Source organism: Chiloscyllium plagiosum, chromosome 26, assembly GCF_004010195.1.
Source record: "Chiloscyllium plagiosum isolate BGI_BamShark_2017 chromosome 26, ASM401019v2, whole genome shotgun sequence".
NCBI lineage: Eukaryota > Metazoa > Chordata > Chondrichthyes > Orectolobiformes > Hemiscylliidae > Chiloscyllium > Chiloscyllium plagiosum.
In genome coordinates, this window is record NC_057735.1 from 39357479 (window position 1) to 39384413 (window position 26935).

Genomic DNA, 26935 nt, shown 5'->3' on the forward strand with positions numbered 1-26935 from the left:
GGGGATGCAGTTTGTATCTGCTTCCTGCTAGTTAGTTGCTGCTGCTTTTGTGAAGAGAAAGTGTATCAAGTGTGGTTCAATGCGTTTGGATGATGCCAGACACAGTTGCATAGCTGGGATTCTACTGCTGTTCCCTCATCATTGTGGGTGCTCCTACATCCCATGGACTACAACAGTTGAGGAAGATGGCTCAATGCCACTTTCCCCAGTGCTATTCAGGATGGGCAATAAATACTGGCCAATCCAGCCATAATCACAATGCATGAGCAAATAAAAAGAATTGTGTACAAGCTGTGAATTCTAAATTTGAAGCTTGCAGCTGTGTTAAATGTGTGAGGGTGAGGGCAGGCTGGTGAATGTAGGGATTGAATTGAGTATGGTAGGGAGTGTTTTGGGATTTGAGATGTACTCAAAAGTGGAGAGTTTATAGTGAATTGAACTATGTGTGAGAGTACTGGTAAAGGGACATGGCATATGAAATGCATTCACTGACCATGACTGCTCAAGGTCATTGAACTTTTTATGTAAGTGCATCCAGATTCTCAGACCTAAATACTAGCATAAACTAACTGCTCCCACTTCCTTGGCAGTGTCCCTCCCAGAGCATCTTGTTTTCTGTGGAGAGAGGAGATCCATCCTGTTAATTTCCTGCACCAGGGCCTCCTGTGCTGCATTGTGTGGCCCAAGGGAATGCTGCGTGGCTTTTTGGAGCATTTTCCTTCTTTTTCCTGCTCATAAATTCTTCCATGAGACTTCCAGCACTTGCTGCAGACTGGATGGCCTTAACAGGTGCAGCCTGGCTATAAGTAGCACTTGCCAGTTTTAAGTGGTGCTGGACCCACATGGGTAACATCCTGACACATGAAGCCATGCATCAGCACATTGAATGCTAATGACATGCCACTATCATTATAACGGGCAAGGAGCATGACTTTTGTATGCTTCCTAAGTTACTTGTTAACAAGTTAATCATGCATTGCCATCTGTGGATCCATTTTCTAGGACAATCAAAGTTTAGTTGAAAGTCAGTATGTTGACTACTGATCTTATCCATATGCACCATTCACGCAATGAACTACTTAGTGTACATAGCAACTATTGGATGTTTACTCTGCACGCTAACAGATTTGGAGGTGCTGGTGTTGGACTGGGGTGGACCACCTGAAACCAGTGAAACCACCTGATGAAGAAGCAGCGCTTCGAAAGCTAGTGATTTCAAATAAACCTGTTGGACTATAACCTAGTTCTGTGTGATTTTTAACTAGATTCAGTATTCAATACTGACAAGATTAGAGAAGTGCTGGAAAAGCACAGCAGGTCAGGCAGCATCCGAGGAGCAGGAAAATCGATGTTTCAGGCAAAAGCCCTTAATTCAGTACTGACACTCAAGGCTGCACTCCGGTTTTTATTTTTTATGGTCTTATTGAGCTAAACAGTTGAGGTTACTTGACTATCAGGTTAATTTCCATGTCTCCTTACAATAGACATACACCAGACTAAGTTCAAAACTGTGAACAACTTCCTTGTCTACTGCTTATAATAGTCCAGCAGAGCAGTTAACAAGCAACAAAAAACCTATTCAGTATTTTCACATGAAGTAACATTTTAAAACTGTTTGTAAAACAAAGACATGACACTGAATGGAAAGGAAGAGGTGAGATAAAAGAATCATAGAATCGTTACAGTACGGATATAAGTTGTTCAGCCCATTGAGTGTGCATCAACCCTCCAGACAGCATCCTACCCAAACATAGCTCCTTACCTTGTGCCTGCATTTACAATGGCTAATTCACTTAGCCTGCACACTGTAGGGCAATTTAGCATGGCCAAACCACCTAACCTATACATCTTTGGACTGTGGGAGGAAACCCACACAGACACGAGGAGAACATGCAAACCCCACACAGACAAACATTCAAAGTTGGAATCAAACCCAGATGCCTGGTACTGTGAGGTTGAATTCCAGAGCTTAGGTTCCAGGCAGCAGACCTGAATGAATGGTCATCAATGGTGGAGCTGTTAAAATCAGGGCATGAAAAAGACCAGATTTGAGGGATTGCAGCCTTGTAGAAAGATTACAGAAACAGTGAGGTATAAGGCCATGGGCTATTTGAGACCAAGCATATGAAATTTAAAATCTAAACACGTCTGCAACTGGTGTCAATGCATTTCAGTGAGCATCTGGGTGCTGGGTGAATGGATTTGGTTTGAGTTAGAGAACTGCAGTAGTTTGCGGATTGGTTGAAGTTTATGGAACGTAGGAGATGGAAATGTCCAGTCTAGATCACAAGGTAGAAATGAAGGAGGGGTTTAGCAGCAGATAGGTTGAGGCAGGGCCCAGCACACACAGTGAGAAATGGATGTAGACTGTTTTGATTGTCCGAGCAGAGGAAGAGAGAATCAGCAATGATGAGCCCTTGATGCCAAGTACAAAGTTCATAAGTGAGAAGACACCAGCGCTAGAAATGGCATTCAGGAAGAGTGAAAGTCGGAATATGGCATTATCCATCATGGTTCACTTTAGGAAGATCTAGCCATTATATTTTGTCAGTACTCCTAGGATGCTCGAAGGAGATCAAAGAGTAATCCATAGACTATGTTCCTGTGCTCTTTTCTGAACACGTTGCACCAACATTCCCCATTTCTCTGAAATCAGGGGTAATTATCATTGCGATGCATCAGTGATAAGCAGCCAAGCTAATTCTGGACATCAGGAAGCTCAATTCCGAGAAAGGGTAAAGGAAGTTGGACTGGTTTTTTTTCAAAACCAGTAAATGTCAAAATGATTTATTAATCTATCTATTTAGTTAACATTTCCAAGATCGTAGAAGAGATTACAAAAGCTCTTCTTACAAATATAATAAACAGGGAAGGAAGAATAGATTATAAATTATGAGGTGCCAATGGTGTCCTCCTTTAGTGAGAATGTGTCTGGATCAAATCCAACTCCAGAGTAGGTGTTGCATTCTTTGACTTTCTGTCTTTTGAGTCAGACAAGGCTCCATTTGCTTGGAGCAGTGATACTATGACACCATTCAAAAAACAGCAGGGTTGTTCTCTTTGCTGTCCTGCCACGTGCAACTCTCAGATAGAAATCACTCAAACAGATTGATCATTGACCTCAGTGCTGTTTGTGAATCATTCTCTGTGTGCATGGTGGCTGTGGTTGCCACTTTACAACAGGGTCTACACTTCAAATATAGTTCATTAGCTCCAAAATGTTTTAAGACATTCCAAAGTCATGAAATATTAAATGAATGATTTTCTATTTTTCTACAAAGTGGAGGGGAGCTGTGGTCTATGAATATTAAAGGGGATGAAATATATTTGACAAGGACTATTAAAGGGAAGGAGAGAATAAATATTGAAGAGATTGGAGGATATTGATTGGTGGATATTAAAATGCAGTGCTTTTGTATTTTTCAGCTGCCTGGATGAAAGAGAAGTCATCACCAGGAGATAACAGATATAATGGTAACATGCTGCTCACGACATCTGAACGTTCTATCTGTATGTAAACTCTTCTTATATTCATTCAATTTGAGATATGCAATGCAATTGTAGCTGTGCATGAACACTTGCAGGGAGGCCATGGCTCGGGCTGCAACTACGAAACGTAACTAGTTGGGGAACAAATGTGTGAATTATCATCTGATCAGTTTTGATCCAGTTCATTCTGCAGAGGGTTTCTCTACAGATACCCTACACTAACAGCTGAATGCAGTAACTTCTGTGGAGTGCTCTGTGCTGGAAGTGTTATGGCAAGGAGTCTTTTGTTTTAAATTTCTTATTTTACCACAAAGTGAAAAGAAAACAATGTTTAATAAAGTTAAAAATCACACAACACCAGGTTATAAATTCTGTGTTACGATTGAGCCCTCCACTATCACCTGATGAAGGAGTGTCGCTCCGAAAGCTAGTGTGCTTCCAATTAAACCTGTTGGACTATAACCTGGTGTTGTGTGATTTTTAACTTTGTACACCCCAGTCCAACACCGGCATTTCCAAATCATGTTTAATAAAGATTGTCCCGTTGAGGATGTTCCATATTTGCCATGGATTGAGATCACAGCTCAGCTGTAATCTTATAGAATGCTGAACAGACTTGAGGGGCTCTGCTTATATTCCTGTGGCCTAGGGAAGGAGCGGAACTGCAACATCCCCAAACAATAGCTATCTAGAAAAGCCTGAAAGTCAGCCACTAGTGGCATAGAACCTCACTCTCTAACATGAAATTGGCACAGTGGCTCAGTGGTTAGCACTGCTACTTCACAACACCAGGAACCTGGGTTTGATTCCACCCTCAGGTGACAGTCTGTGTGAAGTTTGCACATTCTCCCTGTGTCTGTGCGGGTTTCCACCCACAACAGAAAGATGCGCAGGTTAGGTGGGTTGGCTGTGCTTAATTACCCATAGTGTCCAGGGATGTGTAGGTTGGGTGGATTTGCTGTAGGAAATGCAGGGTTATGGGGTGAGTCTGGGTAGAATGCTCTTCACAGAGTCAGTGTGGTTTCAATGGGCTGAATGGCCTGCTTGGAGAAAGTGAGGTCTGCAGATGCTGGAGATCAAAGTTGAAACTTTATTGCTGGAACAGCACAGCAGGTCAGGCAGCATCCAGGGAACAGGAGATTCCCTGAAGAAGGGCCTGTGCCCGAAACGTTGAAACCCCTGTTCCCTGGATGCTGCCTGACCTGCTGTGCTGTTCCAGCAATAAAGTTTCAACTGAATGGCCTGCTTCCACACCGTAAGGATTCTGTCATTTTAATTCAAGCATAAGTACTCAATACTGCAATATACAACCATTGCTGAGTTTGAATGTTGCATTCAGTCATGGACATCACTGCAGAAGAACTGTATGACTGGAGTTTGTGGCCTCCTTGCAATTTATTTATGTTAAGTTTCACGTTCTGTGTTGCAGTAAAATTGCACTCTTCAAGAATATTATAGAGGTTTATAAAATCACAAGGGGGCTAGATAGAGTGAATAGTCAAGCTCTTTTTCCTAGGATGGGTGAGTCCAAAACTACAGGGCATAGGTTAAAGGTGAGAGGGAAAAGATTTAAAGAGGGCGGTGCATGTATGGAATATGCTGCCAGAGGAAGTGGTGGAGGCTGGTACAATTACAACATTTAAAAAGCATCTAGATAGGTACATGAATAGGGAAAGGGTTAGAGGGGTATGGGCTAAATGCTGGCAAATGGGATTAGGTCAGATTGTGATGTCTGCTTGATACAGATAAGTTGGACTTAAGTGTTTGTTTCCATGTTGTATGACTCTATAATGCATCCATATACATCCTTGTGTTAGGTGGAACAGGCACATGCATATATATTAGCTGTGTTATGACTATTGATTTGTTTTATCTAGTTATTTTAACAACTCAAGCAAAACCAAAATAGTTATGATAAAATCCCTTGCTGCCTCTTGGACCTGGGGAGGACGTGTAAATAGCTTGGATCAGGAGGGGCATGGTCTCTCAGCTGGGGGTCTGTGAAAGGCTACTGTCAATATGAAAGGAGGTCCCCTACCCAGAGGAAGAAATCCCACACGAGTAGGCTTCCATAGAATGTGATCTTACAAGAAGAATAAGTTAGATAAAGATTGAAAATGGTTCTTACCAATTCGCTGCTATTTTCCAATTTTACTCTCTACTCTCTATGTCTTCCTGCAGTATGTATTATATTCGGATGGAACATGTGATCTATGTGAAGGCCTTTGCGGGTGGTGTTTGCGCTGATCATTGCTGGCTGCACAATAGTGACTGGCTCTCCACTGTTCCTTCCTTATTGTGATTTCCAAACCTTTACTTTCTGCCTTTCTTTGAATACAAGACAGGAACTTAACACTTGATAGCTATTGACCTTGCAGCACTAACATGTGTGTCATTGTCCCAATCCTAATTTAAGGTCTCAGAAGTGGTGGGGTCTCATGTCCATTTACTGTGCCACAGACATGTGGTCCTTGCCCATTGTGTGTCTGTCCTCCAGTTACCTAATGAACAGCAGCATTCACAGCAACCATACAGATTTGTCCAGTAATCCTGATGCTCCTCACAGTCCATGGAAAAAAAAGATATGAGATAATTGCATGTAAAGAGAAGTTTTGTTCTAACCAAGCACTTTGATCATCAACCTCTTAGAAGGAACTAGGATTAACAAGTCTTTACAAAGTACTCAGGTGAAAGGATTCTCTGTTTTTTTTCCTGGACTATACAATGTTGTGACTGAAAGCAGTTCCATCAAAATGTGCTGCTGTACTTTAAATGATTCTTTGTCCTCACCAAGACCTATATTCGGGTCCACGGTGGTTCAATGGTTAGCACTGCTGCCTCACAGTAACTTGGACCCCAGATTCAATTCCACCCTTGGGTGACTGTGTGGTGTTTGCACATGCTCCGAGTGTCTGTGGGGTTTTCTCCGAGTGCCTTGGTTTCCTCCCACAATCTAAAGATGTGCTGGCATGGTGGATTAGCCAAGGAGATGCAGGGTTAGAAGGCTAGGGGATTGAGTCTGGCTGAAATGGCCTTCGAAGGGTCAGTATGGACTTGGTGGACAGAAGGGCTTGCTTGAAGCTGGAGGGATTCTATGAGGTACTTTCCCTTAAAAACCAATACGACAGTGATGCCGATAGGGAGAGACTGCCATTTAATCAGCCCTGAAGAAAGCAGAGTACTCAACTTGCAGTACACTCTCCCTTTTGCTGAACTGTGTCTTTCTCCCTCTCACAACTATACCTCCTCAACCTCCACCAAGAGACTTAAGAATAAAGAAAGGAGATACAAAGTGTCAATGACTGTTCTGGAACCGTCTACTTAAACCTTTCCATTTTCCTACTCTCTCCTCCAACTCTTTTCTTGCTATTGCTCAGCGTTTGCCTTTGCCCACGTGAAATAGTTGTGGGTGGTAAAGGAGTAAAAGGAGTCAACAAAGTACAACGTGAGAGGCAAAGGACATGCTCTTCAACACAGAGAGAGTCCTACTCCATGCCATTGACTAACATATATCATCAATTAACACTGGTTCATGAATCAGTTCTTAAAAATAATGAGGTCATTGATTAGGATAATGAATTGACACTCAAGTAGACACAATGAAATGCTCATCTCCCTCCAATTTGAACTCTAACTCCTCTCAGCCACCTTCCCTGTCTGGATCATTACCTCATATCTTCAAAGCAAAAACAAATTAATCCGGAAAATAATGGCTGGTACTTCCATAACATTTTTATGGGTACTGAGAATAAGATTTTATCTGCCTATCATATTGAAATAATTTTGTAATTTTTTTCAACACTGGCTGCAGATTTGCATTGGAAAAAGCAGGTTTATCTTAATTTTATTCATACTCACACAGCTTTGGTGTTACAACACTAATAAATCCAATCAGTGCTTGCTCTCCTTGTGAGCAAATACATTCTTAATTATGCTTTTCTTGCATTTCGAGTCATAGAGTCACAGAGGTGTACAGCATGGAAACAGACCCTTCGGTCCAACCCGTCCATGCTGACCAAATATCCCAACCCAATCTAGTCCCAACTACCAGCACACTGCCCATATCCCTCCAAACCCTTCCTATTCATATACCCATCCAAATGCCTCTTAAATGTTGCAATTGTACCAGCCTCCACCACATCCTCTGGCAGCTCATTCCATACACGTACCACCCTCTGCGTGAAAAAGTTGCCCCTTTGGTCTCTTTTATATTTTTCCCCTCTCAACCTAAACCTGTGCCCTCTAGTTCTGGACTCCCCAACCCCAGGGAAAAGACTTTGTCTATTTATCCTATCCATGCCCCTCATAATTTTGTAAATCTCTAAAAGGTCACCCTTCAGCCTCCGACGCTCCAGGGAAAACCGCCCCAGCCTGCTCAGCCTCTCCCTGTAGCTCAGATCCTCCAACCCTGGCAACATCCTTGTAAATCTTTTCTGAACCCTTTCAAGTTTCACAACATCTTTCCGATAGGAAGGAGACCAGAATTGCAAGCAATATTCCAACAGTGGCCTAACCAATGTCCTGTACACCTGCAACATGACCTCCCAACTCCTGTACTCAATACTCTGACCAAAAAAGGAAAGCATACCAAATGCCTTCTTCACTATCCTATCTACCTGCGACTCCACTTTCAAGGAGCTATGAACCTGCACTCCAAGGTCTCTTTGTTCAGCAATACTCCCTAGGACTTTACCATTAAGTGTATAAATCCTGCTAAAATTTGCTTTCCCAAAATGCAGCAGCTTGCATTTATCTGAATTAAACTCCATCTGCCACTTCTCAGCCCATTGGCCCATCTGGTCAAGATCCTGCTGTAATCTGAGATATCCTTCTTCGCTGCCCATTGCGCCTCCAATTTTGGCGTAATCTGCAAACTTACTAACTGTACCTCTTATGCTCGCAAATCATTTATGTAAATGACAAAAAATAGAGGGCCCAGCACCGATCCTTGTGGCACTCCACTGGTCACAGGCCTCCAGTCTGAAAAACAACCCTCCTCACTACCCTCTGTCTTCTATCTTTGAGCCAGTTCTGTATCCAAATGGCTAGTTCTCCCTGTATTCCATGAGATCTAACCTTGCTAATCAGTCTCTCATGGGGAACCTTGTCGAACGCCTTACTGATGTCCATATAGATCACATCTACTGCTCTGCCCACATCAATCTTCTTTGTTACTTCTTCAAAAAACTCAATCAAGTTTGTGAGACATGATTTCCCACGCACAAAGCCATGTTGACTATCCCGAATCAGTCCTTGCCTTTCCAAATACATGTATATCCTGTCCCTCAAGATTTCCTCCAACAGCTTGCCCACACTGAGGTCAGGCTCACCGGTGTATAGTTCCCTGGCTTGTCTTTACCGCTCTTCTTAAACAGTGGCACCACGTTTGCCAACCTCCAGTCTTCCAGCACCTCACCTGTGACTATCGATGATACAAATATCTCAGCAAGAGACCCAGCAATCACTTCTCTAGCTTCCCACAGAGTTCTCGGGTACACCTGATCAGGTCCTGGGGATTTATCCACCTTTAACCGTTTCAAGACATCCAGCACTTCCTCCTCTGTAATCTGTACATTTTGCAAGATATCACCATCTATTCCCCTACAGTCTATATCTTCCATATCCTTTTCCACAGTAAATACTGATGCAAAATATTCATTTAGTATCTCCCCCATTTTCTGTGGCTCCACACAAAAGCTGGCTTGCTGATCTTTGAGGGGCCCTATTCTCTACCTAGTTACCTTTTGTCTTTAATATATTTGTAAAACCTCTTTGGATTTTCCTTAATTCTATTTGTCAAAGCTATCTCATGTCCCTGTTTTGCCCTCCTGATTTCCCTCTTAAGTATACTCCTACTTTCTTTATACTCTTCTAAGGATTCACTCGAACTATCTTATCTGTACCTGACATATGCTTCCTTCTTTTTCTTAACCAAACCCTCAATTTCTTTAGTCATCCAGCATTCCCTATACCTACCAGCCTTTCCTTTCACCCTGACTTTCTCTGGATTCTCATTATCTCATTTCTGAAGGCTTCCCATTTTCCAGCTGTCCCTTTACCTGTGAACATCTGCCTCCAATCAGCTTTTGAAAGTTCTTGCCTAATACCGTCAAAATTGGCCTTTCTCCAATTTAGAACTTCAACTTTTAGATCTGGTCTATCCTTTTCCATCACTATTTTAAAACGAATAGAATTATGGTCACTGGCCCCAAAGTGCTCCCCCACTGACACCTCAGTCAGCTGCCCTGCTTTATTTCCCAAGAGTAGGTCAAGTTTTGCACCTTCTCTAGTAGGTACATCCACATACTGAATCAGAAAATTGCCTTGTACACACTTAAGAAATTCCTCTCCATCTAAACCTTTAACACTATGGCAGTCCCAGTCGATGTTTGGAAAGTTAAAATCCCAGACCATAACTACCCTATTATTCTTACAGATAGCTGAGATATCCTTACAAGTTTGTTTCTCAATTTCCCTCTGACTATTGGGGGGGTCTATAATACAATCCCAATAAGGTGATCATCCCTTTCTTATTTCTCAGTTCCACCCAAATAACTTCCCTGCATATATTTCCGGGAATATCCTCCCTCAGCACAGCTGTAATGCTATCCCTTATCAAAAATGCCACTCCCCCTCCTCTTTTGCCTCCCTTTTTATCCTTCCTGTAGCATTTGTATCCTGAAACATTCAGCTGCCTGTCCTGCCCATCCCTGAGCCATGTTTCCGTAATTGCTATGATATCACAGTCCCATGTTCCTAACCATGCCCTGAGTTCATCTGCCTTCCCTGTTAGGCCCCTTGCATTGAAATAAATGCAATTTAATTTACTAGTCCTACCTTGTCCCTGCCTGCCCTGACTGTTTGACTCACTTCTGTTCTTAGCTGTACCCGTCTCAGATCGATCTCTTTCCTCACTATTTCCCTAGGTCCCTACCCCCACCTTACGAGTTTAAATCCTCCCGAGCAGTTCTAGCAAATTTCCCTGCCAGTATATTAGTCGCCTTCCAATTTAGGTGCAATCCATCCTTCTTGTACAGGTCACGTCTACCCCAAAAGAGATTCCAATGATCCAAAAATGTGAATCCTTCTCCCATACACCAGCTCCTCAGCCATGCATTCATCTGCTCTATCCTCCTATTCCTGCCCTCACTAGCTCGTAGCACTGAGAGTAATCCAGATATTACTACCCTTGAGGACCTCCTTTTTAAATTTCTACCTGACTCTCTGTAATCTCCCTTCAGAATCTCAACCTTTACCCTTCCATTATCGTTGGTTCCAAAGTGTCTAATGATCTCCTGCTGGCCCCTCTCCCCCGTGAGAACATTCTGCACGCTCTCTGAGACATCCTTGATCCTGGCACCAGGGAAACAACACACCATTCTGCTTTTGCTCTGCTGGCCACAGAAACGTCTGTCTGTACCTCGGACTACAGAATCCCCTAACGCAATTGATCTCTTGGAAGCTGACGTACCCCTCGTTGCATTAGAGCCAGTCTCAATACCAGAAACTTGGCTGTTCGTGCTACGTTCCCCTGAGAATCCATCACCCCCTACATTTTCCAAAACAGCATACCTGTTTGAAATGGGTATATCCACAAAAGACTCCTGCTCTAGCTGCCTCCCTCTCTTACCCTTTCTGGAGTTAACCCATCTATGTGACTGTATCTGAGACTTTCCCCCCTTTCTATAACTGCCATCCATCACATACTGTTGCTGTTGCAAATTCCACATCGCTTCTATCTGTCTCTCCAACCGATCCACTCGATCTGATAAGATTCGCATCCAACAGCATTTATGGCAGATATAATCTGCCATTTTTGCTCCTTCACAATCTACAGACCCTCTTCATTTCCTTTTTCTTCCATCCACCTATCTTGAATGCTAACTATAGAACAGTAAGAAAGTATTAACTTTGAAAATGATCAACAAAACATTCTCAAAATTCAGCCTCTCTGTGTTAAGATCACTTTACAATTCATTTTGTATTGACTGTCACTTTATAAGATTAGGCGCTGTCCAATGATTGAACAGTGAATAAGTAAAAGTGACAATGACTATCTGTGGTTGCTCTCACCAGGCAGTGATGAAGGATGGATGGACACAGAGGCAGACTCCTCCTGCTCTGGTCAACCAATTCACCTTTGGCAATTCCTGAAGGAACTGTTGCTGAAGCCACACAACTATGGTCGATTCATTCGCTGGCTGAACAAAGAGAAAGGTCAGTCTCAAGCTGTGCTTTTAATCCTGTTGCAATGTGTGCAGCAATGCTTGACAGTTCTGTGTAACTGCAAGGTTTCTGAACAACTGCGTGCAGGACAATTCATTAATGGGGCAGTCAATTTGTGTACAGCAGAATTCCACAAATAAGGTCATACAGCATGGAAACAGATCCTTCGGTCCAACTCATCAATGCCAAGTTTCTCAATGCCAGTTGCCTGTACTTGGCCCATATCCTTCTAATTCTTTTCTATTCATGTACCTATCTAAATGTTGTAATTGTACCTGCATCTACCACTTCAGCTGCTAGTTCATTCCACATGCACACCACTCTCTGTTTGCAAATGTTGCCCCTCAGGGCCCTTTTAGAATCTTTCTCCTATTACCTTAAAATTATTCCCTCTAGTTTTGAAGTCCCCAACCCTTGGGAAAAGAGTTTTGTTATTCTCCTTATCTATGTCCGTCATGATTTTATAAACTTCTATAAGGTCACCCCTCAACCTCCTGTGCTCCAGTTAAAAAGGTCCCAGCCTATCAGCCTCTCCTTATAACTCAACCCCTTCAATCCTAGTAATATTCTTGAAAATCTTTTCTGCACCCTCTTCAATTTGATAATATCCTTCCTATGGCAGGGAGACCAGAACTGTACACAGTGCTCCAGAAGTAGCCTCACCAACATCCTGTACTATCACAACATGATGTCCCAACTCATAAATGTAATGGTCTGAGCAATGAAAGGCAGTGTTCCAAATGTTTTCTTTACCACTCTGTCTACCTGTGATGCAACTTTCAATGAACTATGTACCTGAACCCCGAGGTCTCTCTGTTCTCCAACACTCCCCAGGGCCCTACCATTAACTATGTAAGTCCTGCCCTTGTTCATCTTATCAAAATGCAACACCTCACATTTATCTAAATTAAACTCCATCTGCCACTCCTCATCCCCGTGGTTCAATTGATTAAGATCACTTTGTAATATTACATAACTTTCCTCACTGTCTACTAAACCACCAATTTTAGAGTCTTCTGCAAACATACTAACCATGATTTCTGTATTCTCATCCAAATCATTTACATAAATGATGAACAGCAGACTCAGCACCCATCCGTGCGGAATACCACTGGTCACAGGCCTCTCATCTGGGAAACAACCCTCCACCACCACCTTCTTTCTCCTACCATCAAGCCAATTTTGTATCCACTTGGCAAGTTCTCCCTGAATCCCATGTGATCTAACTTTACAAACCAGGCTACTATGTGGAACCTTGTCAAAGGCCTTACAAAAGTCCATGTAGATAATGTGTACTGCTCTGCCCTCATATTAACTTCCGCATGATGCTGGAGGTCTGTGTAGTGGAAAGAAAATATAAGGGATTGTAGCTAATAGCACGATGGATGTTCCTACAACACATGGACTACTACAGTTCAAGGAGTCAGCTCATCAACTTCTCAAGAGCAATTATGTATGGGCCACAACTGCCTTGGAAAAAATAAGGACTGCAGATGCTGGAGATCAGAGTTGAGAATGTGGTGCTGGAAAAGCACAGCAAGTCAGGCAGCAACTGAGGAGAAGGAGAATCAACGTTTCAGGCAAGTGTTCCTGATGAAGGGCTCTTGTCTGAAACATTGATTATCCTGGTCCTCGGATGCTGCCTGACCTGCTATGCTTTTCCAGCACCACACTCTCAACACAAATGCTGCCTTTCCAATGATGCATACATGGGAAGTTAGCAGCTGTAGGGCACATTAAAGTTGTGCTGTCCCAGTTACAGCCCCAGAGCAGTTCACACCAGAACCACATTTGAACTTTGATCATGGAAAGGCAAGCATTTTAACCTAGGTTCTTTAGTCTACTTAATACTGAAAAAAAGTTAGTTACCACTAATGAGCAGAAACCTTGTTCATCTTGTTCTTGATGTAGGTATATTTAAGATTGAAGATTCTGCACAGGTTGCTCGGCTATGGGGAATCCGGAAGAACCGACCAGCAATGAACTATGACAAGCTAAGCCGTTCTATCCGGCAATATTATAAAAAGGGGATTATTCGGAAGCCTGATGTATCGCAGCGTTTGGTGTACCAGTTTGTACACCCTGTGTGAGGAGAGGAAAGAAACCTTCAGAGACTTAGTGATGTTCACACCCCTGAACAGGTGACTGGAAATGTCTGAACATCAAAGGCCCGATGCTTGCCTGAAGATTCAGGATGTGTTTTGCATGCACACTGCCTGCCTGTATTTGCATTTCACAACTCCTTTCAGATTGGTTTTCAATTTATTCTGGTGATCAGAACATACCTTTTTTATCGGCCGCACCCCCAGATTGGATTCACTAATTGTGAAATCTGGTAGCGCATTAAAACCCTGAAGTCATGTGATCAGATCTGAACCTTATTTTCTTTCTCACCACCTAGGTCCTGTTCTATGATTTGAACATTTCAGTGGCCCACGTGGTTTTTTCAGTAGCCTGAGGCTTCACCTTGAGGTCTGTCCAGGGTTTTATTTCTGTCTTTAATAATGATTCTGCATAATTTAAAATATAATCAAGGCATATGTGTCATTTTATTGGTTATCACTAGGGTAGGCACAGGAGATTCGGTGAGTGTGGCCTAGACAGTGGAGAGGGTCAGGAGAGTAATTAGATTTCTCTCTTCAGAAAAAGTCTTTAAAGATTTATTGACAACCAAATATTTCACCAATGTAGCCACAGTGGCTCCTTAAACTAGTTTCTGTAACACGCCACACATGGGATTATAGTAGTTCATCACATTTAACTAATGTTTCACCCTTTGCTCTTCCTATTTCTATCAATGAAAGAGAGTAACAATGTGTGTTGCACATTCTTAGTGCCTAGAATTGAACAGGTGCCTATATAGGCTGATGTTAATTTTGTGTAAGTGTGTTGGTTAAAATTGGGCCTGTACACTCTACAGCACAAGAAAAGACCATTGGCCCCAATTAGACTATGTCAAAAGTTGCTCCCTCCCCTCACTCAGCTCCAACCTCATTATTCATCCAGCCTTATGAACATATCCTTCTATTCCTTTCTCCTTTGCATTTATCTAGCTCTCTTTTAAATATATCTATGCAGACTAACTTTACTTCTTGTGATAGCATATTCCTATCACTTTTTAGAATAAAACATTTTCTCCCAAATTCCCTTTGAATTGTTTTGTGAGTCTCATTTTTATAACACCTCATTTTGTGCGTATTTTTTATAAATGCATTCAATTGTCCGGGGCCTATCCACTGGGATTTCCTCTATAAACTCTTCTGTCTGTCTCACTCACTTTTCCTGAATACACCTCTGCAGAACCTACCTTTATGACTAAGCTTTTGACTAACTATTATTGCCTAATGTGGCTTAACATTAAATTCTGATTTCTAACATTGCACTGTAGCACATTGGCATGATTTATTAAAGTTGATATATACATATACATTTTTTTAACTAACTCTTTCATATCCTTATAGCCCTCTATTGCATACCTAGACTCCTCAACGTCGTTGTCTCATTCAAATGTTTCTTATACAAAGGTATGTGGCCTCTCTATTCTTCCTAACACAATATATCACCTCACACTATCAACATTTGGCAATTACATGCCCATTCTGTGAGCTTACAAATGTCTTTTGTAATTTGTTGCAGTCTTCCTCAGTATTAACTTTAGTGCCCAATTTACTACCATGTAAAAATTTTGGAATTGCACTTTCCAATTCCCAAGTCCAAATGTTAGCAAAAACATTGGTGTTGATGCCAATCCCCTTGGAACAGCACTGTCCACCTTTTGCAAGTCCAATAGTGACCTTTAACTCCCATTTCTGAGCCATAGCTAGCTTGTTATTATCTTTATCAGATCCTTATCTGCTAACTACATATGACCTGATCATAGTCGTAAGTCCACAATATGGGAACCTTGTGAGACTTGGAAACCAAATACATTACATTATTACATTACCCTTGTCTACTCTTTGTATTACTTCAGTCAGCTTGGTCAAATACGACAACTATTTCTGATGTTTTGCTGTTACATCTTTGAGTGAAGATTCTATTAGCTTTCATACACCTCTGTTAAACGAGCTACGTTTTAATTCCCAAGGCCTATTTTTAAATATGTATGTAGAAGCCATGACACTGATTATCGGGCTCTGATGTTCTGCAATCAGGAAGCTCTTGGGTAAGTTATGTATGAAATCTGAAATGTTGTGAAATACAGCAGCTTTCCTCATTCTTACAATGGAGGACAAATCACTCAAGCAAGACCAAACGTATCTGAATGTTTACCTGCTTTCAAATATAGTCATAAAGAAATGTCGCCATCTCCATGAGCAAGGCAGATGCATATTCCCAGCTAAAGAGAGAAGTTCAAGTACCAAATTTGACAGAATTTTTATAATGAAAAATAATATTGTGAGTAGGCAAATTGTATAGATTTCCCATGACTAATCCACCTCACCCGCACATCTTTGGACTATGGGAGGAAACAAGAGCACCCAGAGGAAACCCTGTCACACTAAGATTTAGATTCCTAAATGTCCTCATTACAGCAAGGCTTAATCTAGGGTGTGGTCCATATGACATATTAACATAAAATGCTCCATTTACCATGTTTTTGAAGTATATCAAATATAATATCATGCAGGTTAATGTAAAAAAAAGGCATGGCTTTGGACCAAAACCCATTTCTGTCTGAAGGTGATGCCAGTGAAAATAACTCATAACATCTGCTGAACCTGTATTGCCATCTTCACCTGCCCACCTCCCCCTTCTCTTGCTGACCCAGAAAGTTGGGTCCACTGCAATAGTTTCTAAGAGATCCACCATCACTATTTCTACTGACTGACAACAAGACCATGAGAATGCAAGAAAATTGTACCACATTTGTCACGTGTGCACATTCATTTCTTTCCAGTTGGAGATCAAATTATCAGGGCAAGCTGCCTCTACAACATCAATAAGTTAGATTCTTTAATAGAAAAATTAAATTTTAAAAAATCAAATCAAAACATGCCAGAATAATCTGCAATTGTATTAGACTCATTGTTGATTGAGATGGAGTTTCATGATCTCAACAACTGCGAGGGAAGACCTCTTGCTGTGGTTTCTAAGCACATAACTTTCCGTCACAGGTAGGTCAATAGTGGACCTTTACCAGTTCTAGTTCACATTTGTCTGCATTGATACAGTTTGCTACAGAACAATGACTAAGCCTACTTTTGGCCACATCAGTCAACTGAGTAGGTCTATAATAACCTTCATTTGACCATCATCTACATTCATGAAGTCGAATGGAGTTTAAGGTAGTTGATAAAGTGTGAGTGAATTCTGTCTAAAAGTAACCTGAGGAGTGTTCGGATTTTACTAAATTGTCCCTGACACTTGGTTATGTAGTTATGACATTAAACAATCCTTAGTTAAGGGGAGAAAATAATTAAAGGAGAATCTAATCATGTTTGAAATGATAGTGAAATATAATTGGTCTAACTCCCAGCACAGACTTAGAGATCATTTTGCTCTGAACTGCTGCTGGTTATCTTGACCAGAGTCTGTCAGAGGGATCTACTACTGAACACTGTCAGGTTAAATTGTATATAAATACTGTTCACATTCCAGTGGGGGGAGTTACTGTTCACACTGCCTAAATACTGCTTTTTTTAAAAAGACACTCACTATTCATCTTGTAATTTTTCTGCACTTCAGGCTAATATGGAGACTGCAAAAACTTTATTTATGTGGTTTTAACTAAAGACAATGTTTGTGTAGCATTATAGCTAAAAATAGCTTAAAGTGATTATCACTTTGTACTTGGGTGGAATTGAACGGGTGGCTAACGATGGAGTGGTAAATAATTGAAATGTTTACACAAATTGGAAGGCAAAGTTTTCGATGCTTTCCAATTAATGCCTATTGAGAACGAAATGTAAATTTAGTGGACTCTGAATTGCACCTAATCCATGTTTGATATTTTCACTGGTTACAAAATGTACAATTAGTACCTTCCCTGCAATCTGCTCCCCTCGTCTATGATTAACACCCTATACCCTAACCCTGTAATAAATATGTTTCAGTTCTTTTCTTGAATGAAGGTGCACTGTCGTTTAAAGGTTAGTCATCTCATCAAAAATACAAACCTTGTTTCAATATTCTTTTACTGATGTTGGTCACATGGTCACACTAATCATGGTGAAGCATAAACAACAACATTAACCTGTAAGAACTTAATTCTTTCTTTCCCTCTTTAAACTTGTTTCCTACTACAAGAAGTTTGGATTGGTGCCATTGAAGTGCTGCTTCTCTGTTTACTGGACGTTGCACTTGCTTACAAATATCAGTGGGTTTGTGGCTTTTTTTGAAATGAATCCATTATGTTAGCGTCTGGTGGAACTGTATGCATATTCCCAAAAGGAAAGTGTACCTGACCAAAAGCTTTATGAACTCTTCTGTCACCAGTGACCTACTTTCAGGATGAACATGGAGAAAAGCTCCCTGTAGGTAATGATCATCACCAATGCCAGGGTGATCATTGTGTTGCTTTACTCTGTGTCAGTATTGGCCCCACACATTACTTGGGATTATTTGGATTGATGTTGACATTGTACCAAGCTTTAGTCCTGATAATCCATCATTTCCCTCTCCTTCACTGAAGCCTGAAGATGGAGTCAACTAACAGCAACACACAAAAGTACAATTTGCTGTATAGCTCAAACTGTGATCTTGCAGGTCAATGAGAGGTGCAGATCAGTCAACATTGCAAAGACTTTCAGAAGATACTATTTTCAACATCTGTCCATTTGGTATTACTGAAAGAGTTTTGGAAGATTTATTAACATATGGAGTACCCAGTAAAGAATTCTGGCCTTATGGGGAATAAATGAAATTGTTTAACTTAATCTTAGCAGATTTGTGCAATAGGTTACCAGAGGAAGCCACAAAATGTGACAGTACAAATAAGATCAAAGGGAAATTAAATACATTTGCAGAAAATGCAAGTCTTAATAAATTGCCTGAGTAGGGAAAATTGATCCGTGAAATAGGAATCTTGTGTAAGACTTTATGACCTTTCCTTAAAAGGTTCTCATCTAAAATTTCCTTGAAGATTATTAGCATGAAAGATGGAGATAGTGAGAGTCATGGAGGTCTACAGCATGGAAACCTGCCCAACATGTCCTTACTGCCCAGCTGTCACAATTTAACAAGTCCCATTTGCCTACACTTGGTTCACATCCCTCCATACCAGTCCCATCCACATACCTGTCTAAATTTGTTTCTTAAATGACAAAACTGTATACAGTCCTGCAAAATTCCAATGCAGTTCTCCTCCTTCTAAATTGGCCACTTCCAACTTCCATGAAATGGTTTCTCTCACGCCAAACAAACAGGCCACCTATCCACCCAGATCATTTGTGTAACAGACATTTGGTGATGAATATCAGCCCAAAACTGCTTAAAGTGAAAATTCCTTTCAACAGTTTAGCTCTCAAAATTGCAGAAAGATTCCATATAATAAAACTCAATTTGCAATGAGTTTATTTCATGACAAAATGAATACTTTTGAATAATTGTATGGAGCTGGGGTGGAAGACCCTGAATGGAGAATGGTGTTGATTTTTAAATGAAGTGAGGTTTGGTGAATTTTAGATTTTTAACATTTGCTTTCAACATGACAGTTTTTGTTTGATACTAGGAGTTGTAAAATTAAAATTGCAAAATACAATAATTAAAACTACATGTTGAAATTCCGAAAGGGGTTTGTTTTTAATTTCAATGTTTCCTCACTTTGGGGTATCAAAATGTCTTTGACATTAAAGCCAAACCTCTTCACAGTGCACTCACATCAATCAGAAAGGAGATGGAAATGTGTTGCTGGAAAAGCGCAGCAGGTCAGGCAGCATCTAGGGAACAGGAGAATCGACGTTTCGGGCATTAGCCCTTCTTCGGGCTAATGCCCGAAACGTCGATTCTCCTGTTCCCTAGATGCTGCCTGACCTGCTGCGCTTTTCCAGCAACACATTTCCATCTCTGATCTCCAGCATCTGCAGACCTCACTTTCTCCTCAATCAGAAAGGAGACAAGAATAAGTCCAATCATGAAGACAGCCCGCTGTGAAGATTAGAGAAGACTAATGTTCATATTTTAGAAAAGATACTGAACTTGATCAAATTAACAAAATGAAACTGTCATAGAAGATAAGAAGAACTTATTATTGATTTAAAGTATAGACCGGAAAGGAAGACCAAGAATATAAATAGAAATTAGTAAAATGTTAACAGAGAACATTTTATATAAATACTGTACTTGATTACATTCTTTGGGAGTAAGTTGTATGGCAGGGTAACAGAAACAAAACATTGGTTGGAAGTCATGATAGGAGAATTTACTTAGTATTTTGTATATGGGAGGAATTGGCAATTTTAATATTTATGAAACATAAGGCCCTGGCTAGTGCAGAGTTCCTTCAATTTCTTTCCTAAAAGGAGACCTTTCCAAATGGCTAATCACATAATTTATAATTGCATTGCTCTGATTGAAATAACAACATAATAAATTACTTACATGTTTACACTTCTGAATGCAAAGTGTAGCAGAGTCCTGTTAAAGTGACCTGCAACAAATGTTGCCAGGGCGGTCCAGAGTAAGTGAACAGTGATGTGACCTTATATGAAAGCCAACTTTATTGGTTCAGCAACATGCCTGTTGAACAGTACACTGTATAATACCTACCTGCTCCTCCTGGGGTGGACTCAGCTTCAGTAGTTTCGGTTGAGAATGGCACTATTTTAGGTGTAACTCTTCATTGCCCTCCCACTCAGCTCTGCTGTCAAACTGTTTCAGGTGTCATTCCCTCCGCTAACTCTATCTATCAAGCCATCTGCACCAGAATATTACGGGCACACTGCCTGGTGTGTGTCATTTCTGCCATTGGTGACAATACCAGTAAGTGAGATGGCATTTTTACCTAGGTCTAGTCATAAACCCAGCTGCTGCACTCGTAAATAAAACTCTGCTTGATGGTCATTCCAGTTTGACTTTGCCCCCAGCACCCTCCTGCCTTCTGAACCATTCTGGGGCTTCTCCTCTTTCAGGATTTTCAGATACTCTGAAATGTGGCAAATTCAAATTTCCATTTCCAGAATTGTCTCAGTCTTGGTGCCCAGTTTGCTCCTCAGTGTCTCCTGGGCAAGTGAAACACCCAAACTCCCATCAATATTCTGGGTGTATGATTGACCAGAAATTGAACTAAAATCACCATGTCAGTACAGTATCTACAAGAGCAGGTCAGAGGTTAGGAATACTGCAGCAAGCAACTCACTTCCTGTATTCCCAATGCCTGTCATCCATCTACAAGGCGCAAGTCAGAAATGTGATGTAATACTTCCCATTTATCTGGATGGGGGCAGCTCCAACAAGACTCAAGAAACTTGACACCATCCAGGACAAAGCAACCCACTTGATTAGTATCACATCCACAAGCATCCACTCCCTCCACCACCAATGCACAGTAGCAGCAGTGCTTACTACCTACAAGATGCACTTCAGAAATTCACAAAAGACCCTGAGACAGCACCTTCCAAACCCTAAACCACTTCCATGTAAAAGGAAAAAATGTAGCAGAATCCACTCACCATCCTGGTTTGGAAATATATTGCTGTTCCTTCACTGTCGCTGGGTCAAAATTGTGGAATTTCCTCCTTAAGTGCAGTGTGGGTCAATCCACATCAGGTGGACTGCTTTATTTGGAAGCACAAGCTTTTGGAGCACTGTCTGATGAAGGAGCCGTGCTCCAAAGGCTTGTACTTCCATATAAACCTGTTGGCCTATAACCTGGTGTTGTGTGATCTTTAACTTTGTCCACCCCAGTCCAACACCGGCACCGACATATCATGCCTTTGCAGCTCACTATCACCTTCTCAAGGGCAAGTGGGAGGGGCCCAGCTAGTGATATGCAGATCCTCTAAATGGATACTTTTAAAAAGAGGTGTACTAATTTCTCAGACTTGACATCAAACACTGAGCTGGTCAACTGGATGAAGAAAATCAGAATAATGACTGGTGCCTGACCTGCACCAGAGCCAACAGCTTTGTTTTTTTTTCTATTCCTTGGGAGATGTCAATGGATTCTCAGAGGTACATGCCTCCAGTTTGAGAGGCACTGAGTTAGTGTGGCTTCACAATCCCAACCACAGGGCAGTGGCATTGAACAGTGAGCATGGTCTACTCATCTCAGTGCTAACCCCCTCAGCTCAGAATCAGGAGGTTGTGAGTTCAAAGCACATTGCAGAGACCTGAGAACATTATTTAGGTTGATACTTTAGCATTGAGTGGGTGCTCATTGTAGCGGCCTTGACTATTAGATCAGATTTTAAACAGAGCTTCAAAGCTGCCTCTCCGACAAATGTAAAAAGGTATGTACTGGCTAACATTCATTTCACAACTAAAAGATATGAAATATATTTCTAATTATTGATCACCTTGTCATTGGTGTACAAATTGGTTTTACATTGCAGCGTTTTAAAAGGCATCATCTGGAAATCATATATAGGCATGATTTCATTCATTATATGTGGGAGAAAGTAAGCACTAAAAAAACTCACACATAATACAACCTATCTGGCTCTATGTCGCTTGACAGGTAAGGAGCACTGGGAATGGGCTCATTACATACGGTGCTCAGCATAGCCACAGAGTAACTAGACTCCCAACAGAGGTGAACATATCATAGACCTACTATCATAGACTTACTTACTATCATAAACTCATATCATAGACCTACTATATACTACTGAAAGAAGAAGATTCTCAAACAACTTCAACTTATGTTTGTATTCTATCTTTAAAGGACAATTAGGGATGGACAATCAATACTGGCTTAGCCACGTCCTATCAAACCTTTATAAAAGATCTAATTGAATATTCCAACATGTTTCCATGGTACCTTGTAAATAAAATATGGTCTGAAAATACAGCTCAGGATGGGGAGTAAACATCAGAGGCCTATAATCGGTGCTCAGGGCTCTAGGGTGGCCTGCTGTGCCAGGATGGGGTGCCAGGGTCCCAGGCGACGGGCAGTACCAGGGTCAGTGAGTTCTGTTCCAGCCCCAGACTGAGACCATAAAAGTCTTTAAGTCATGTCACCAATAGATTGGTCAAAAGGGTACATTTTTAAAGTATCTTAGTGGGGGGGAAGAGAGATGAAGAAAAGGTATCCCAGAGCTTAGTGTCAAGGTAACTGTAAGGTGTGGTCACTGCTAGTGGAGCACATAAAAGAGAGGGTATTCGAGAACCCAGAACTGGAAGGTTGCAATGTCTCTTGCAATAGGTTGTAGGGCTGAGCAAGTTTGCAGATTTTGGGAGGGGTGTGGCTGTGGAGGGATTCAAAAACAATGATAGCAAGGTTACAAACTGATTGGCTCAACCTCTAACTGTTGCCAGGGTGATGGATGCAATTGGTTGGTAGGGAGTGGCGTTTGGAACAGGGGCCAAAAGCAAAAGCTTCAAGTCTCCCGATATTCAATACCAGGAGATTCTGCCCAGCCAGCTGACATGCAAGCATTCTGATAATTGTGCAATAGTAGGGAATTCAAGAGAGTTAGTGGAGAGGTAGAACTGGGTGTTGTTTGCATTTGTATGAAGATTTACACTAGACTTTTGAATAGTATCATAGGGAGCCAGCAAATGGATGAGAGACAGGAGGCGATTGAGGATAGATCCTTGAGGATACCAGAAGTAACAGTGTGGAGGAACCTTCGCAAGTGATTTTCAGGATTAGGGGATAGCCTGGATTCCCTATGAAACAACATCTTGCATTTATGTAGCACTTTAAGCATAATAATTTAGCATTAAGTGACACATGGAGATATTAAGCCACCAGACTTGGTGAAACAAGTAGGTCTTGAGGAATATCCTGAAGGATGAGAGAGAACCAAAGATGTGGTAAAGTTTAGGGAATTCCACAGCTTAGGGTCTAGGCATGTTGAAGGCATTCTATTATGGAATAATTAAAATTAGAAATGCACAAGATTCCAGAGTGGAGGAATGGAACGATTTCATAAGATTGTAGGGCTACAGGAGGCTATGGTAGGGAATGCAAGGTTGTGGACGGATAAGAACATTTGGGAAAATGTTAGAATCCCTGATTAACAAAGCTGGCAGCAGGACATTTAAATAATCATAACATCATCAGGCAGAGTCAACATGGTTTTGCGAAAGAGACATCATTTGCTTGACAAGTTTAGTAGGATCTAACAACCAGCATGAATAAAAGGGAATGAATAGAGGTAGTGAATTTGGGTTTTCAAAAGGCATTTGATAAGGAGCAATATAGATGGCTATTGTGGAAGGTAAGAGCTCATGGTGTTGGGCTGTTGGATTAGCATGGATTGACTAATTAACAGAAAGTAGAGAATTGGCATAAATTAGTCATTTTCAGATTGACAAAATTAAAGTGGCCCAGCGATCAGTGTTGGGTTAACAACAAATTACAATCTATGTAACTGACTTGGATGAAGGGTCCTATTGCATTGCAGGCAAAATTGATAATGATACAAAGTTGGGTCAGAAAGCAAGGTGTGAGGAGTCTGAAAAGGGATATATCTAGGGTCAGTGAAATGGACAAAAAATTGACAGATGGAGTATAACATGGGAAATGTGAGACTGTCCTCCTAAACAAAGAATAGAAAAGCAGAATTTTATTTAAATGGCAAGCTGCAGAATTGTGAGTACAAAGGAATATGGGTGACTTTGTCAATGAATTCCCCCAACATGAAATGTTAAGTCTGTTTCTGCCTCAATGGAGACTATCAGACCTGCTGAGTAATTCCAGCATTTTATGCTTGCATAGCTCAAATTCTCACATATAGACAAAGTGGTTAAAAAGGGATTTGGCAAACTTCTCTTCATTGCCCAGACCATTGGGTATAGGCATTGGGAAGTCATGTTGAGGTTGAACAGTAATCCTCTTCTGGATTACTGTGTCCAGTTCTGGTCACCCAGTTATAGGAAGAGTATTATTAAGCTGGAGAGGGTTCAGAAGAGATTTACCAGGATGTTGCAGGGTATGGAAGGTTTGAGTTATAAAGAAAGGCTGGGAGTTATTTCACTGGAGTGCAAGAGGTTGAGAAGGGATCTCATGGAAAATTTATAAAATAATGAGGGGTATGGATAAAGTTAATGGTAGATGTCTTTTCCCTAGGATGAAGGATTTAAATACTAGGAAACACATTTTTAAGGTGAGAGGAGAGAGATTTAAAAAAGGCATGAGGGGCAAATTTTTTATATAGAGGGTGGTTCATGTGTTGAATGAACTTCCAGAGAAGTAGCAGATGTGGGTACAATTACAATGTTTAAAAGACATTCGGATAAGGACATGAATCGGAAAGGTTTGGAAGGATATGGGCCAGGCGCAGGGAGGTAGGACTAGTTTAGTCTGGGATTATGTTCAGCATGGACTGGTTGGACAGAAGGGTGTATTTTTGTGCTGTATGACTCTATGATTTTAAACTCCCTTTAAATGCATCTATACAGTTTGCCTAGTCACTCGCTACTTTTATTGATATATTCTGGGGTGAATAGGGATGTTGCTGACTAGATTAGCATTTAATGCCCATCCTTAATTGCCCTTGATAAGATTATGGTGAGCTGCCTTCTTGAACTGCTGTAATCCATGGGGTGTAGGTTTACTCACAATGAAATTAAGGTGAGAGTTCCAGGGGTTTTACCTGACAACACAAAATGAATGGCAATGTAGTTCCAAGTCAGAATGGCTTATAGCTTCTCCTTACAGCCTTCCTTAAATAAAGGCACAATATTAGTCACCCTCCAGTCCTCCAGCACCTCACCCCTAGTTATAGATGATACAAATATTTCTGCTAAGGGCCTTACAATTTCCTCCCTAACTTACCAAAACATCCTGGGATATACTTGATCAGGTTCTGGAGATTTATTCATCTTTATGTTTTCTAAGATCTTCTAAGACACTTCCTCTCCTGTAATGTGAACTATTTTGAAAATATCAATATTTATTTCCCTGAGTTCTCTAGCCTCCATTTCTATCTCCACCATAAAAACTGATGCAAAATATTCCATTAATATCCATTCCATCTCCTGAAGTTCAATGCATAGACAACATCGTTGATCTTTAAGGGGCCTATTCTCTCTTTAGTTACTCCTTTGCTCTTAATGTACTTGTAGAATGTCTTACCCTTAATAAGATTACAAAGAGGGAGTTTAATTTGAAAAGATACGAGGTGTTGTACTTTGGGAAAACAAACACGGGCAGGACTTATACAATTAAAAATAGGGTCTTGGGTAGTGTTGTAGAACAGAGAGACCGAGAGCTTCAGGTACATAATTCTTTGAAATTTGCATCACAGGCAGACAGGGTGATTAAGAAGGTGCTTCTTGCCTTCATTGCTCAGGCCTTTGAGTATAGGAGTTGGATTGTCATGTTGAGGTTGTACAGGATATTGGTGAGGCCTCTTCTGGTGTACTGGGTCCAGTTCTGGTCGCCCTGTTATCAGAAAGGTATTGTTAAATTGAAGAGGGTTCAGAAAAAAAATGGAGGGTTTGAGTTATAAAAAAAGGCTGGATAGGCTGAGACATTTTTCCCGGGTGTGTAGGAGATTGAGGGGTGACCTTACAGAACTTTATAAAATCATAAGGGGCATACATTAAGTGAATAGCAAAGGTCTTTTCCCTATGGTGGGCAAGTTGAAAACTAGAGGGCATATTTTCAAGATGAGAGGAGAAATATTTTACAAGGATATGAGGGGCAGCTTTTTTTACACAGATGATGGTTCATTTTTGGAATGAACTGCCAGAGGAAGTGGTAAATACAAGTTACAACATTTAAAAGACATTTGGATAAGATTATGAATAGGAACGGTTTGGAAGAATATGGGCCAAATGCAGACAGGTGGGACTAGTTTAGCTTGGGATCATGGTCAGCATGGACTAGTTGGACAGAAGGGTCTGTATGACTCTCTGACTCTGTGAGAGATAGTGGTGTCCCTATGAATCTGCTGCTGTCTTTTTCCTTCTAACGGCAATTGTCATGAGTTTGAAAAGTGCTGTTGAGGGAGTTGCTCCAGTACATATTGTAGATAATACACATTGCTGCCACTTTGTGTCAGTGTTAAATATGAATGTTTAAAGTGTGGATGCAACACCAATCAAGCTGTCTGCTATGTCCTGGATAGTGTCAAGCTTCATTCATATCCAGGCAAATGGAGAGTAT

General features: G+C 41.1%; 1 protein-coding gene across 3 annotated transcripts in view; it reads left to right on the forward strand.

Annotated features, from left to right (window-relative positions):
• Positions 1–17784, forward strand: part of LOC122563270 (SAM pointed domain-containing Ets transcription factor) — a 92789-nt gene extending 75005 nt beyond the window's left edge. For 2 of the 3 annotated variants that reach the window (XM_043716944.1, XM_043716945.1), the window contains exons 4-6: positions 3427–3510; positions 11566–11706; positions 13627–17784. In XM_043716944.1, coding sequence (XP_043572879.1) covers positions 3427–3510; positions 11566–11706; positions 13627–13805 — 404 coding nt within the window. In that variant the 3' untranslated portion in view covers positions 13806–17784. The remainder of the gene's footprint in view (positions 1–3426; positions 3511–11565; positions 11707–13626) is intronic. The other variant, XM_043716946.1, reaches the window with a different exon arrangement.
• Positions 17785–26935: the final 9151 nt, after the last annotated feature.